Source organism: Galeopterus variegatus, unplaced genomic scaffold (assembly GCF_000696425.1).
Source record: "Galeopterus variegatus unplaced genomic scaffold, G_variegatus-3.0.2 Scaffold2851, whole genome shotgun sequence".
Taxonomy (NCBI): Eukaryota; Metazoa; Chordata; class Mammalia; order Dermoptera; family Cynocephalidae; genus Galeopterus; species Galeopterus variegatus.
Window position 1 is genome coordinate 178,065 of NW_007728962.1, and position 15,998 is coordinate 194,062.

Here is a 15,998-nt window from a genome sequence, read left to right on the forward strand (position 1 = left end):
TCCCACAGTAAGGTGCCTGTGGTCTCATGCCCACCATACCTGAGAAAGTGTGAGACCTTGCCCATAGGGTGGCCAGGAAGGGCATGTGGTGAGAGCCACCTTTTTCCTGTCCACCTCAAGGTGGGGGAAGGGCAGGGGTGATGCTGGAGCCAGGCTGGAATGGGCCAGGAGGCCAGGTGGGCATAGGGGGAAGGTGGCTGGTGAGCCCACAAGGCCCGAGAGCTGTGGATGAGTGGGCAGTTCCCAGCATCCCGCACAGAGCTGGCATCCCTGGGGTGTCACTGGGAATGAACTCGAGGCTGGCGACTCACCTCCTGCTTCACCAGGTCGTAGCAGGGCGGGCACTCCTGGCAGCGTGTGCCGCCCTCCGTGAGGAAGAAGTTGTCATGACAGCGGTCACACTTGTAGCCCGTGAAGCCAGGTCTGCACACGCACGTGCTGTTCTCACGGCACTGGGCTGACGTGGCGCCCAGTGGGGAACACCTGCAGGCTGGAGGGCCAGCAACAGGGGGTGCTGGGTGCCCAGATGGCGGCCCCCACCCTGGAAGTCCTAGACCCCCTGTGTCCTCACACCTGGCAGCTCCCAGAACCCCCGTGGCAGCCTCAAGTACAGATTCTTGGGCCCATCCCTGGAGATTCTGATTCAGAAAGTCGGAGGTGATGAATGACTGCCTGACATTTAAATGTTCCCTGGGGATGTCAGGACCAGTCAGGTTCAGGAAGTGCCGGTGCAACCCCACCATACAAGTGAGGAAACTGAGGCCAGAGAGGTGGCGTCTGTGGCCTGATTCCCAGGGTGGCACGAGGACACTGGCCATTCTTCCCAGTTCCCTCGCTCCACCTTTCCACGGCTGCCGCTAGGAGACCTGCCCTGTGGCTGACTGTTCTCTCTCCTGCCACCTTCATCTTTCCCATCGGTCACCTGTGCCCAGATACCTCAGGCCCCACCCTCCAGGCAGCCTGGAAAGGACCCACCTTCCTTACCTCGGCAGCCCTTGATGGAGAAGCCGAAGAAACCCGGCTGGCATCTGTCACAGGTCTGGCCTGTGACCCCCGGGCGGCAGGAGCACTGCCCGGTCTTGGGGTGGCACTGGTCATCCTGGGAGCCCAGCAGGTGACACTTGCAGCTGCAGTAAGGGAAGGAAGCTGGATCTGAGGCAAGCTCTGGGCCACTCTCAGCCCAGTCTCTGCTGGCTGTGGCTGGCCAGCAGCCTTCAGATCACAGCCCTCTGCTGACCAGACCCCATCTCCACGTCGGTCCACATCAAACAGCTTGACCAAGCTGTGCTCTGGGAAGCACAAGTCTCACAGGATGCTCGCCGGAAAAGAAAAGAAAAGAAAAAAAGGCTATGGGGACAAATGTACATCTTGGAGGGACTATACCTCTCTGTTGGAAAGTCACAGTGCAACTAGCGCATTAAAGGCTCTGAGAAGTCCTGCAAGGGTGAAACCTGTTTGCTTCACTCAGCACTTCCCTGGAGTCCTCCACTGTTCCCTAAAGACACTTATCTAACGTGCTGCTGTGGCCAAAAAGGCCACCCAGTGATGACATCACTGAGAACGGAATCAGAGACCAAACTGGCCACCTGCCCACCCACACATCCCTTAGGGCTGCTCTTGGCCTGCGTCCTGGGCAGCCAGGGCCATGAGTCTGGCACCAAGGGACCATCCCTTTGTCCCCCTTTGGTGAAGGGCACAGTATACCTGGCAGTGGGCCTGGGATGACACATTCCAAACCTGGCCCCTACCTGGAGGCTACCTGGTGCCTTCTTCCATCCTAGCAGGATACCCAGGGCAGCCTCACCCCACCTACCTCTGGCAGCCCCTCCCAGGCTGGAGGTCGTAGAAGCCAGGGCTGCAGCTGCTGCAGTCCCGTCTGGTCACATGAGGCAGGCAGGGGCACTGGCCGGTCAGAGGGTCGCAGGTTGTCTGCTCGCTGACCGAGCCCCCTGGACTGCAGCTGCAGGCTGGAGGTGGGAGCAGAAATGATATTGGAGAATGACGCAGGTCGTCTGTTCAGCCTTTGGGGTCCCATAGGGGCAGAGAAGATGGGAGAGTGTCTGGAGATGACTCACATTCAGTCCAGATTCCTAAACCCGTTCTGGAAAAAGGCTCAAGGGCTGAGCTCAAATCTCAGCCCGATTGCTATGTCCCTGGAGAGACAGCCCAGAATAGTTGTGGCAGCAGATGGCCCATTTGAGCCTGCCCCGAGCCCTGGCAGGATGGAGAGAGGTCAGAGACTCAGTCAGGGGCCCCAGCAGAGCCCTGTCCCACTGTTCTGGGTCACATGACCTTGCTCTCCTGGCCACTGCAAGGGCAGTGTCTCAAGGGTCAGCAGGATGCTGACAGGTGCTCGATGCGAGCTGTAGCCTCTGATAGGGGACAGGGAGCCCAGAGTTAACCCAGGCAGTGGCGAGGCAGTGGGAGAGGAGGAGGAAGACCCCCTCGGTGGGGATGCACGGCCTGACCGGAAGCCCACAGGCAGGACGGTCACTGGGTTGGCCTTAAGTACTAACTTAGTGAGCCTGAGTCATGCACTAAATTACCAAAGCAGGAAAAAAAATCAGAGTTTGTAAGATCTCAGGGTTGAAAGAGACCTCAGAGAAGAGAAAACCCCTACACTTTCTACAACAGGAGTCAGAGCAGAGTAACCTGCTGAAGGCTGCACAGCCTCGCAGGGGGCCGGCTGGCTCAGGTGGATTCCTCGGCCACCCTGCCTGGCTCCTGAGCAGGGGCAGAGGAGAAGGGGCCCACGTGCCCCACCTGAGGGTCCAGGAGGTGGGTACTCACGCATGCATTTGTAGGCGGGCCCACGGGCCAGGGCGCTCCCGTAGAAGCCTTCCTGACAGTGCTCACAGTGGTCACCTGTCGTGTTGTGCAGACAGCGCAGGCAGCGGCCAGACACGGGGTCACAGTTGCCCACAGCATTGGGGTCCACATTCCCACTGCACTGGCATCGGCGGCAGAGCTGGGGGGCCCCAGAGAGCCCCAGTGGGTCCCCAAAAAAGCCATCATCACAGATTTCACAGCGCCGCCCTGAGTGTGGAAGGCAGGTGTGAGGAACACTGGGCCCACGGGGGCGACGTGGGCATGAAGCAAAGCCAGCACCCCTCGAGTCTCATGGGGAGCAGGGCAGGGGCTCCAGGGCAGGCCCTGTCCCAGCTCCACCACTGGCTGGGCTGTGTGGTCTTGGACAAGCCACTGTTGACCAAAAGAATCTGCTCTGACCAGGTCAGCTAAATTACAGTGCCTCGGGAGATCTTGGCTAAGACCTGGAAAACATTATCACAAGACCATTTTGACTTAGAAGCAGACATCATGGCACCAGTAAGCCATAAAATAACCTAGAATGCTTCTTGTAACCCCCTTATGTAACCTAGTAACAATCCCAAATCTATAAGTCATTTCCAACCAATAAAAACAAAGTAATTAGGTGGGGCTGTCTCTCTCTCTCTCTCCTTCGATCCTTCCTCCTTCTTGTGATTATAAAACACGAGGCACTGCTGGCCCTCTTCAGAACACACCTCTCAGGGTGACCTGGCCATGCGTCTCTCTGGTTGCATTCATCATATTGGCTCAATAAATCCTTGCTATCTATATTTGGCCTGTTTCTGTCTTTCTTTTTTTTTTTTGGCAGCTGGCCAGTACAGGGATCTGAACACATGACCTTGGTGTTATAAGGCTGCCCTCTAGCCAACTGAGAAAATTGGCCAGCCCCGGCCTCAGTTTCTTTTTAGGTCAACGTCACTGTGCCTCTCTGAACTCAGGCTCCTTGTCTGTAAAGTGGGGACAACAATGGCAGCCACCTCAGAGGACTGTGGGGAGGTTCAGTGAGACAATTTGTGCAAAGCATAGCACAGTGCCTGGCAGGTGGTAAGCACTCAATAGCAGCGGCCGTCATGACCTATTCACATCATCCCCCTTATCATTGTCATCAGCACCATTGTCTTCACTGCCATCATCTTCATTGTCATCATTACCCTTATTATCATTGTCAACATCAAGGCTATCTTTATTGTCATCACCATTATCTTCACCATCATCTTCACTGTCATCACCATCATTGTCATCATCATCTTCACTGTCATCATCACCATTTTCATTGTCATCATCATTTCTATCATCTTCTTTGTCAACATCACCCTTATCATTGTCATCACCACCACTATCTTCATTATCATCACCATTATCTTCACCGTCATCTTCACTATCATCATCATCACCATCGCCATCATCACCATCTTCATTGTCATCACCATTATCTTCAGCATCATCTTCACTATCATCATCATCACCATCGCCCTCATCACCATCTTCATTGTCATCACCATTATCTTCAGCATCATCTTCACTATCATCATCATCACCATCGCCCTCATCACCATCTTCATTGTCATCACCATTATCTTCAGCATCATCTTCACTATCATCATCATCACCATCGCCCTCATCACCATCTTCATTGTCATCACCATTATCTTCAGCATCATCTTCACTATCATCATCATCACCATCGCCCTCATCACCATCTTCATTGTCATCACCATTATCTTCAGCATCATCTTCACTATCATCATCATCACCATCGCCCTCATCACCATCTTCATTGTCATCACCATTATCTTCAGCATCATCTTCACTATCATCATCATCACCATCGCCCTCATCACCATCTTCATTGTCATCACCATTATCTTCAGCATCATCTTCACTATCATCATCATCACCATCGCCCTCATCACCATCTTCATTGTCATCACCATTATCTTCAGCATCATCTTCACTATCATCATCATCACCATCGCCCTCATCACCATCTTCATTGTCATCACCATTATCTTCAGCATCATCTTCACTATCATCATCATCACCATCGCCCTCATCACCATCTTCATTGTCATCACCATTATCTTCAGCATCATCTTCACTATCATCATCATCACCATCGCCCTCATCACCATCTTCATTGTCATCACCATTATCTTCAGCATCATCTTCACTATCATCATCATCACCATCGCCCTCATCACCATCTTCATTGTCATCACCATTATCTTCAGCATCATCTTCACTATCATCATCATCACCATCGCCCTCATCACCATCTTCATTGTCATCACCATTATCTTCAGCATCATCTTCACTATCATCATCATCACCATCGCCCTCATCACCATCTTCATTGTCATCACCATTATCTTCAGCATCATCTTCACTATCATCATCATCACCATCGCCCTCATCACCATCTTCATTGTCATCACCATTATCTTCAGCATCATCTTCACTATCATCATCATCACCATCGCCCTCATCACCATCTTCATTGTCATCACCATTATCTTCAGCATCATCTTCACTATCATCATCATCACCATCGCCCTCATCACCATCTTCATTGTCATCACCATTATCTTCAGCATCATCTTCACTATCATCATCATCACCATCGCCCTCATCACCATCTTCATTGTCATCACCATTATCTTCAGCATCATCTTCACTATCATCATCATCACCATCGCCCTCATCACCATCTTCATTGTCATCACCATTATCTTCAGCATCATCTTCACTATCATCATCATCACCATCGCCCTCATCACCATCTTCATTGTCATCACCATTATCTTCAGCATCATCTTCACTATCATCATCATCACCATCGCCCTCATCACCATCTTCATTGTCATCACCATTATCTTCAGCATCATCTTCACTATCATCATCATCACCATCGCCCTCATCACCATCTTCATTGTCATCACCATTATCTTCAGCATCATCTTCACTATCATCATCATCACCATCGCCCTCATCACCATCTTCATTGTCATCACCATTATCTTCAGCATCATCTTCACTATCATCATCATCACCATCGCCCTCATCACCATCTTCATTGTCATCACCATTATCTTCAGCATCATCTTCACTATCATCATCATCACCATCGCCCTCATCACCATCTTCATTGTCATCACCATTATCTTCAGCATCATCTTCACTATCATCATCATCACCATCGCCCTCATCACCATCTTCATTGTCATCACCATTATCTTCAGCATCATCTTCACTATCATCATCATCACCATCGCCCTCATCACCATCTTCATTGTCATCACCATTATCTTCAGCATCATCTTCACTATCATCATCATCACCATCGCCCTCATCACCATCTTCATTGTCATCACCATTATCTTCAGCATCATCTTCACTATCATCATCATCACCATCGCCCTCATCACCATCTTCATTGTCATCACCATTATCTTCAGCATCATCTTCACTATCATCATCATCACCATCGCCCTCATCACCATCTTCATTGTCATCACCATTATCTTCAGCATCATCTTCACTATCATCATCATCACCATCGCCCTCATCACCATCTTCATTGTCATCACCATTATCTTCAGCATCATCTTCACTATCATCATCATCACCATCGCCCTCATCACCATCTTCATTGTCATCACCATTATCTTCAGCATCATCTTCACTATCATCATCATCACCATCGCCCTCATCACCATCTTCATTGTCATCACCATTATCTTCAGCATCATCTTCACTATCATCATCATCACCATCGCCCTCATCACCATCTTCATTGTCATCACCATTATCTTCAGCATCATCTTCACTATCATCATCATCACCATCGCCCTCATCACCATCTTCATTGTCATCACCATTATCTTCAGCATCATCTTCACTATCATCATCATCACCATCGCCCTCATCACCATCTTCATTGTCATCACCATTATCTTCAGCATCATCTTCACTATCATCATCATCACCATCGCCCTCATCACCATCTTCATTGTCATCACCATTATCTTCACCATCATCTTCACTATCATCATCATCACCATCGCCATCATCACCATCTTCATTGTCATCATCACCCTTATTATCATTGTCATCACCACCACTATCTTCATTATCATCACCATTATCTTCACTGTCATCTTCGCTATCATCATCATCATAACCATTATCTTCAGTGTCATCATCACCATCATCTTCAGTGTCATCATCTTGACCATTATCTTCATCATCATTTTCATTGTTGTCTCTGTCTTGATCACTTTATTTTCTTCATCATCGTGGTCATTTTCATGATCATCATGTCATTACTGTGACCATCATCATCTTCACTGTCATTGCCCCTAGCACTGTCTCCATCTCAGCATCAGCATCATCACTATCATCATCACCGTCATCATCATCTTCTTCATCACCATCTTCACCATTATCTTGATCAACCTCCTCATCACTGTCCTCACTGACTCCATCCAGTGTCACTGTAGCCCCCCATCATCCTCTCCCTCACCTCCCCAACCTCCCCCTCTTAGCTGTAGCTGCTTTTTCATGTGCCATTCCAGGCCCCGTAACCTTTTCTGCTTCTCATGGTTTCTGAACTTCCTTTGTACTGCTCATTTCAGACTCTTGCCCTACATCCTGGGTTTGACTAGGGGTTGCTGCCTCATCTTCCAGCCTTCAGGGCCACTGTGAGCTCCAGAAGAGATGCCGTGTGAGCTGGAAGGGGGTGGCCTGGGAGGTGCACTCTGGACACATATGGGGCATAAGAGAACATACATGTACTGTGTGCTTCATGCAGTGTCAGCCATTTGTAAACATGCCCGTCTCTCTGCTTGTATCTACATGAAACAAACATCTGGAGGGATCCACAGGCCCAAATAGTAGCTGCGGTCTAGGGGGTGGCGAGATGACGGGCACATTAAGCTGTCTTGCTTGCAGCCTTTTCATGTTCCTCTTTACATTTCTGCACTGCTTCAGTTGCTACAATGAGCTTGTACTAATTTTATAATTTAAAAGACAGCTGCTGTCATTGTGAAAAATAGATGCAGGCTCCCCGTGGGCTCCAAACTCATCATTCCCACTGAAATCTAGTTAATATTACTAAGGGCAACCTGGAAAGAGATGAGGAATACTAAGGAAGAAAAAGCAAAGAAAGGAAAAGAAAACTGAACAGAATTCTAGGTAGAGGCTAATACATGGCTCTGGGATTCTCCAGTAGAGATGACGACGGGAAAGGCGAGACTAAAGCTGGCGATGAGGAATGTGAACCCACACGGTTAACTGGCCATTCACTTGGAACCAGGTGAGGGTGGGTCACACCCAGGAAGCAGCCCTGGAGGTCCTGGGAAGGGCTGCAAGGGGTCAGGATGGGGAGCAAGAGGACAGGTCAGCTGTCCGGGAGCTCTCTGTGTGCCAGGCTCTCACAAGGCCCGAAGGACGCAGGTGTGGATAAAGAAATGGCTGGCAGAAGGCCCTGGATCAAAAGTCCACCCCGGGGGGTGGTTCCCTCTGTGCACAGCAGCGCCCACTCCCCTGCAGTCCTGCCGTAGGTGTATCTCAGCCTGGCTCCATCTGAAGTTCTCTAACTGTCCACTCTCACGGCTGTAGGCTAGGACTGCACAGTCAGGGAGCCAGAAAACGTGGGGAAGGCTATGGAAAAAGAGGGTAGTATGGCGGTCGGTGGGGTGCAGGGTCCTGCGGGGGGACATTGATCCCTCAGCTCTCTGGCTCCCTGCTCTGGGCTGTCCCCCCAGACCTGCTGGCTGCCAGGGAAATGCTTTCTGAACAATCCCCGTGAAGCAGGGCATTTGACAAGGCCAATTTAATGCAGCCACAGGTACCAAAAGTACAGTCAGACGTCTAGGAACCTCGAAAATCTTATGTTAAGTGAAACAAGCCAATACAAAAAGATACATACCAAATGATTCCACTTAAATGAGACACGTGGAATAGTCAAATTCAGAGAGACAGAAAGTAGAATAGTTGTTATTGGGGGCTGGAAGGAGGAAGAACCACCGAACAATAATTTAGTGGGTACAGAGTTTCTGTTTTGGTTGATGAAGACAGTTCTGGAGATGGAGGGCGTGATGGTTGCACAACATTGTGAACGTACTTGACACTGAATTGCATACTTAAAAATGGTGAAAATAGCAAATTTTATATTATATGTTTTTACCTTAATAAAAAATTAATAATGTAAGGGGCTGGCCTGTGGCTCACTTGGGAGAGCTTGGTGCTGCCAACACCAAGGCCACGGGTTCAGATCCCTATATAGGGATGGCCGGTTTGCTCACTGGGAGAGCCTGGTGCTGACAACACCAAGTCAAGGGTTAAGATCCCCTCACCAGTCATCTTTAAAAAAAAAAAATTAATAATGTTATATGCCTAAGGTGAATTGTCAGGTGTGTGAATAATATCTCCATAAACCTGTATTTAAAAGAAGCAGGTGTCAAGGACGTCTCTAGTCCCGGAGCAAGAATGAAGAATGGAGACAGGCCTGGGAATGGGGGCGGAGGGCGAGTTTCTGCTTCCCACGTTACCGGATAACATTTTTTGAAAGCTGAAAGTTTAATCAGAGGTTTTCCACCTTAACTGTGTATCAGAGTCACCCAGGGAATTTGTTAGGAATCCAGATTCCTGGGCTCCGTCTTCAGCTCTATGGAGCCAGGACCCGGGCATGAGCATTTTCAACAGCTCACCTGGATGTGCCCAACAGCCCAAGGTCTGCCAGCAATCCACAGCGGTTGGGGGTCCTGGCTATGGGGTTGTGGAACTGAGTGTCCCCAAGGTGATGCCTGCCACCCCTAAGCTAGGCTCTCCCCCACCTGCCATGGTCCAAACCCAGAGTCCCACCCCTGGAGCTTAGGGCAGAGGCAGGGCCCCGGGGCAGGAGCTACTCACCTCTCTGGCCCGGGGGGCAGTGGGTACACACTACCTCCCTGCTCTCTGGGACAGTCGTGCAGGCTGATTGTCCAGGGCACGGACAGGGCTGGCAGTCATCAGTCTGGCCTGCGAAGGGGTTGCCATAAAAACCTGGCAAGCAGCGCTCACAGGACGGGCCCTCGGTGTGGTGGCCACACATACAGATCCCTGAGGGGCAAGACAAGCACGGGCTTACCACCCTGGGACAGTGGGCATCCTGGCAGGACAGGTTACGGAGCATGTCCAAGGCAGAAGTGGGGTGGGAACCTTCCCAAGGAGGCGGCGGCACGGCCTGGGATGGGGAGTCCAGGCCTGGAGCCGGCCCACCCCGAGTTCACGCCCACCACTGTGTGCCAGTGTGAACCTGGGCAAACCGTCCGACACCCCCGCCTCAGCGTCCTCACCTGCAAAATGGGAGAACGACAGCACTGACCTCAAAGGGTTTCTGGCAGGACTCGGTGAGCCCAGGCATTCAGGGCCCTGCACACGCCCTGGCACGCGTGGTTATGACGCCTGCCATCACTGCTCGTGTGTTCCAAACCCTCCCTGCCCTGCGGGGACACAGCTAGCACGGGCGCTCACGCTGCTTTTCCCTTCCCTTTTCTCTGTGTCCTCTTACCTTCAAGGGACCAAGAGCAACGTGCCCTAAGGGAGACACAGACCCAGGATGCTGGCCTTGACATGACTTTGCAAAGAGGATCCCCTTTCTGGGGTCTGTGGGTACCCAGAGGCCACCTGGTCTCAGAACAGAACCTCACCCCTGCCCTCTGGTTTCTGAAGGTGGAGGCTTCTGCAAACCCCCCTTCTCCAGCCCGATGGCACCCGGTGTCTGCTGAGAGCCTGGGGCGCTTGGGAAGGGAGACCCCACTGCCAGGGCTTGAGTGAGAGGCCTGGCTGAGAAGGGATTAGCCACAACCGCCACCTCCAGAAGGCCCCTACCCAGCCGGGGCCAAGGGAGACAGGGAGAGGAGTGGGAAGCCAGGGGTGGACAAGCACAGCGGGGGTGGCATTCAAGGGCAACTGTCCCTGCCTCGGACAGCACCCACTGGCTCACTGCACCTCCCGGCCTGGGCCGCGGTGGCCACTGCAACCGTTTTGCAGATGAGGATTTGCCCAAACTGAGCAGAATGTCACAGCAGGGCCAGGGGCTCTGCAGGGATGACAATTGGTCCCTTCTCATGAGACCACTGCTTCCTCAATAGGCGCTGCCTGCAGCTCTGTGTGGGGGAGGGTTGTGAAGCCTCATCTGGACTTAGTTGGCACATCTGCCATGGGCACAAGAAGCGGGCACACCTCACGTGCTGTGCATCTGCCCTCCCTGGCCAGGTCTGTTGACTCCCAGACGACTGTCTCTTCAGACAAAAAAAGAGAAAAGGCTGAGCAGACCTTTGCCTTCTCAGAGAGACCGCACCCGGCCCAGGGAGGCAGCGCGCACCCTGGTGTGAGAGGCCGTGGTTGGGGCGAGCCTCTGCGCCTCTACAAGTAGGGCCCAAAGCGGGCAGGGACCAGCCGACCTGCAAGGTGCGGCTCTGCCACCTACTGGCCGTGCAGCCGCCCTGCATCTCAGGTCCCTCCCCTGTGGGATGGGACAGTAAGGGCTCAGGCACCCGCAGGGATTTTTGCAGGAGTCGATGATGTAGTGTATAAAAAGGTGCCTAGCATGTGGAGGAACTTGGTGACATTATTTTATTATTTCCCAACATTCCTGAAAAGTGAGGACTTTCAAATCTGCACTTCCCAGGTAAGACACTAAGGCCCGCCCAGTGAGTGGTGGCTGAGCTTTGGTGCAAGCCAGGTCTGTCTGTTTTCAGAGCCTGGGCATCTCCTGACCTCGACAACCCAGGCGTGTGTACACTGTCATTATCCCCGCTTTACAGAAGAGGGAGCGGGCTCAGGGAGGAACGTGGCCCTCCCAAGTCCACCAGCCGTAGGGTGAGGGTGGCAGGTTTGCAGCTCTCAGCGGACACCTGTGAGCTGCTGTCTCCCCTGTGACCCTCCTGAGAGTCCTCCTGCCATCACCTGCCATGCTAATGCCTGTGCTCTTTCTTACAGGATCCCCTGCATGGCGGGATCCCCTGAGGTCCTTTTCTGGTCCTTCCCAGGAGGAGGAGGGCCAGCCCAGAGAGAGGTGGGCACATGGGTAGACCACCTGCATGAACCCTGGCTCAAGGCTCTCATTGATGCACGCAGAGTCCTTGGCACAGAGCCTGATGCTCCAATAAATGCCAGTTGCCACTTTCATTAAAGTATGAGCTACCCAGGCAGCAGCAGGAGGACAGCTCAGTGACACAATCCCCCACAGCTTGGCCAATACCTTGGAGCTCATGCCAGGCTGACCCTGTTCGGGTCAGTCCTCATCTCGCTATATGGGGTGTAGCCCAGGTGGCCTTTGGATGAGGTGCTGGAAGGCTCACCTGTGTTGGGGTCACAGGTGCCATGCTGGTTACAGGTACAAGGGATGCAGTTGGCATAGGGGCCTCCAAGTGGTGTCTCTCTCTTGTATCCTGGAGCGCAGGATTCACAGAACTGGCCTGTGTACCCCTTGGGACATGAGCAAGTCTCTACCCAGGAGGCTGGTGGGGAAAGCCCTGGCTGGGCCGATGTGAGCTGGACCTCAGTCAGGAACACCTGTCCTGCAGAGCGAGGAGAGAGAGAGGGACAGAGTTCCACACATGTGTCCCCCCAGACCTTCCCATTCACATATGACACAGGCCTACGTAGATAAAGGCAGCCTTTGAACCAATCATAATTTCTCAAAAAACAGTCAAATCAAGGGCAAAGGAGACCAGCTGGCAATTTTCAAAACAAGAAATAGATACAGCTGAGAATTTTATGAAAAGACGTTCACTCTCAAAGGCTATTACAGATATATAGATTTAAATAACCATCCACAATACAGCATAACAACTGTTCACATAGTATTTACATTGTATTAGGTGTCACGAGTAATCTAGAGACGATGCAAAGAATCTAGGTGCGTGTGTGCAGGTTGTATGCAAATACGACACCACTTTATATCAGGTGGACGACACCGTGCACAACCCCCCGACTGGTAAACATTCTGAAGATCATTTAGAGTGGAGGCAGGGGACATGTGGAACTCACGTGGCCGGCTCAGAACTGGACACCACCTTGGGACAAGGCTTAAGGTCCATTTCTAAAGTGTTAAGTATTGTAAAAGGCATCGAGACTAACGAACTTAACAGTTCAGTAATTTAAATGTTTGTTTATTTTTTTAACAGAAGGGTTTTGATTAAAAAGAAGCTAATTGACTTGGGAAAGTCAGCGAAATTTCCTACCTGCCCGGAAAGTGAACATTTTGTGTTTAAGTAAACTATAATGTGCACATTTTAAAAATAAAGAAATCTGACATTTGACAAAAATGGTGTGGGTGTATGAATACAAATTAGGAGGTTCTGCTTCTGGTAATAGAGTAGGGGAGACTTTCCGCAGAAAACAACTATATATTCTGTGGGCAAAATATGAAAACAACTATCTGTAAACCCTGGGAAGCAACCAGAAGCAAGCAGACAGTGGAGCGGGCCGAGCTTCTCATCAGAGTATAGACGAGGACAGTCCCTCTAAAGGAAAATCTGGGAGCACATATCAAAATTTTAAATGTGCACCCTTTGACCTACATTTCCATTTCTAGGACTCTATCCTAAAGAAATACCTGTACAAAAACACAAAGACCTTTCTATGAGGCTGTCCCCTATTCCCTGCAGCACTATTTGTGATGGTGAAAACTGGAACCTGCTTAAGTGTCTGTCAACAGGGGGACGATTAAAACCCCATGGAGCATCTATACCAGAGAGTCATACCCTGCAGGCACAGAGCACCAACCTTTTCCATGTGTCACGACAAGGAACAATCTCAAAGACATCCTGTCAGCTGAAAAAAGCGAGTTGCAGAATACTGCAGTCAGCCCTCTGTATCCTGCGTTCCACATGTGTGGATTCAACCAACTCAGATTGAAAATATTCAGAAAAAAGAAAGGATGGTTGTGTCTATACTGGACACAAACAGACTTTTTTTCTTGTCATTATTTCCTAAACAATGTGGTATAACAACTATTTACATAACATTTACATTGTATTAGGTGTCACAAGTAATCTAGAGATGACATAAAGTATCCAGGTGCATGTGGGTAGGTTATATGCAGTTACTACACCATTTTATATCAGGCACTTGAGCGTCTGTGGATTTTGGCATCTGTGGGGCAACCTGGACTCAATCCCCCATGGATACCAAGAGATGACTGTACCATGTGATCAAATTTCTATATTAAAAATACAGATGTAAGTACATGTACGCAGAAAGGTTTAGAGAGACATGTTATGTTTTGTTTTGTTTTGTTTTGATGGCTGTCTGATAAGGGGATCTGAACCCTTGACCATGGTGTTACAATACCGTGCTCTAGCCAGCCCCCCAGTTTAGAGAGATATGCTCCAAAACATTATCAGCAGGAAGATGTGTGGGGGTTGGGGTGAGAGAAAGGGTCAACACGCACCTGCCTCTCCAGGGCACCCCAGCACCCAGCACAGGCCTGGCATAAACAAGTGGGTGCCCTGTAATCTCTGTTAACTGAATGTTGAATGGATGACAGATGGAAGCTCTGGAAGCTGCTGGAAAGAGTGAAGACAGAATTCCTGTGGCAAAGAAAGGGCATCTACCCAACAGGAGGAGGTGGGGAATCTCAGCAAAGGGGCTTCAGGGTGCGCTGGTCAGGGGAGGCGGTTGGGGACCACTGGCAAGGATGATGGGGACGGAGGCAATGAAACCACAGCCCCGACAAAGGAAGAAGGGGGAGCTGGGCCAGGAGGGGGCCCTGGGAAAAGCTGACTAAGCCCGATGTTCTCGAAAACCAAAATCCCACTCCCTTTGCAGAAAGCAAATCTGAGGGTGTTTCGGTTGTCAAGATCAAGAGGCAGTGGCCAGGGATGCTGCAGGATGCCCTGGTGTGCACAGAAGCTCCCCACATGACTTTCAATGTCCTGCTGATGCTGCAAGGGCAGAAACCCACCTTTGTCAACACCTGAGCCTAAACCCCAACTTCACTATACACAGACATGGGTATTTCTTTTTTTTTTTTTTTAAAGATGACCAGTAAGGGGATCTTAACCCTTGACTTGGTGTTGTCAGCACCACGCTCTCCCAAGTGAGCCAACCAGCCATCCTCACATAGAGATCCGAACCCAGGGCCTTGGTGTTATTAGCACCACACTCTTCCAAGTGAGCCACGGGCCATCCATGACGTGGGTATTTCTGAACACGTGATGTGCACATGGAATTGTCGGGGGGGGGGGGGGGGGGATGGCGCATGTGTAGGAAACGCAGTGCTTTGTTTTGTTTACAATTTTCCCGACAGTCACTGGTGGGGTTTCGGTCACCACCCTCATTATGTCCTGTTCCACCTGTGGCCCCCTCCGCAGCTTCCCCACTCACAGCGATCTGCCAAATATTCCCATTTAGTTGTGACTTCAAAATGACAAACATAGAGGACTTAAAGAATAAAGGTCAATCATATCAACTGAATGTCTGGAACTCGGTTGATGGCTTCACCCACAGATGGACGGTTGCTCTGCCACAACAAAGCAATGAAACTGAACGGTCAAGGCTAAGTAAACCTTTACAAAGGACCGCACTGACCAAGGTGGGGGAGCTGTGCCACCCGGGCTCACCCTCCCCTGCCCCGTGTGGCCCCCATCCAGGTCCCCTCTCTCTGTGAGGTCCCCCCTCGACGCTCCTCACATAAGTCTACCTGGTTAGTACAGACCCAGCCATGGCTTTTATTCTAGGATTAGCCACACACAACTCTATGCCTGCACTGCCCTGTCCTCCGTGGGTGTAAACAGCTTCTGACCTGCTTGTTTCTCCTAAACCCAAACTGATTGATTACGACAGGGAAGCCCTGACCGCTCTCTTATGTCTTCTGCTGTGGTCACGCCAGAGCACCGACAATTTGAAATTCACATTTTACATCCTTTCCTTTAATGGATTCTGTATATAACAGGATATTATATTAATTTTTAAAAATTGTGTGTAGGTAGGTTATCACTAGGAAGAGGCCAGAGGATAACCATGTCAATCACTAGTGGCCAGGGTAGGAGGTGGGGACATACACCGTCAATGACGGGTGACGTCCTGGCCTCTTCTTTGGGAAGACAGGAAGCCAGACCTGCTCCCAGATGGCTTAGGTGAGATACCGCCAGCGACCAGCAGGGGCGACCTCCCAG

At 50.7% G+C, this 15,998-nt stretch overlaps 1 protein-coding gene across 1 annotated transcript in view; it reads right to left on the minus strand.

The window, feature by feature from the left end:
* The window catches only part of LAMC3 (laminin, gamma 3), a 65,930-nt gene that overhangs the window by 14,720 nt on the left and 35,212 nt on the right, over positions 1–15,998 (minus strand). The window contains exons 13-18 of the mRNA XM_008583208.1: positions 12,177–12,395; positions 9,742–9,930; positions 2,791–3,036; positions 1,814–1,967; positions 985–1,127; positions 312–490 (exon numbers count right to left, since the gene is read on the minus strand). Of these exons, the coding sequence (XP_008581430.1) occupies positions 312–490; positions 985–1,127; positions 1,814–1,967; positions 2,791–3,036; positions 9,742–9,930; positions 12,177–12,395 (1,130 nt within the window). The remainder of the gene's footprint in view (positions 1–311; positions 491–984; positions 1,128–1,813; positions 1,968–2,790; positions 3,037–9,741; positions 9,931–12,176; positions 12,396–15,998) is intronic.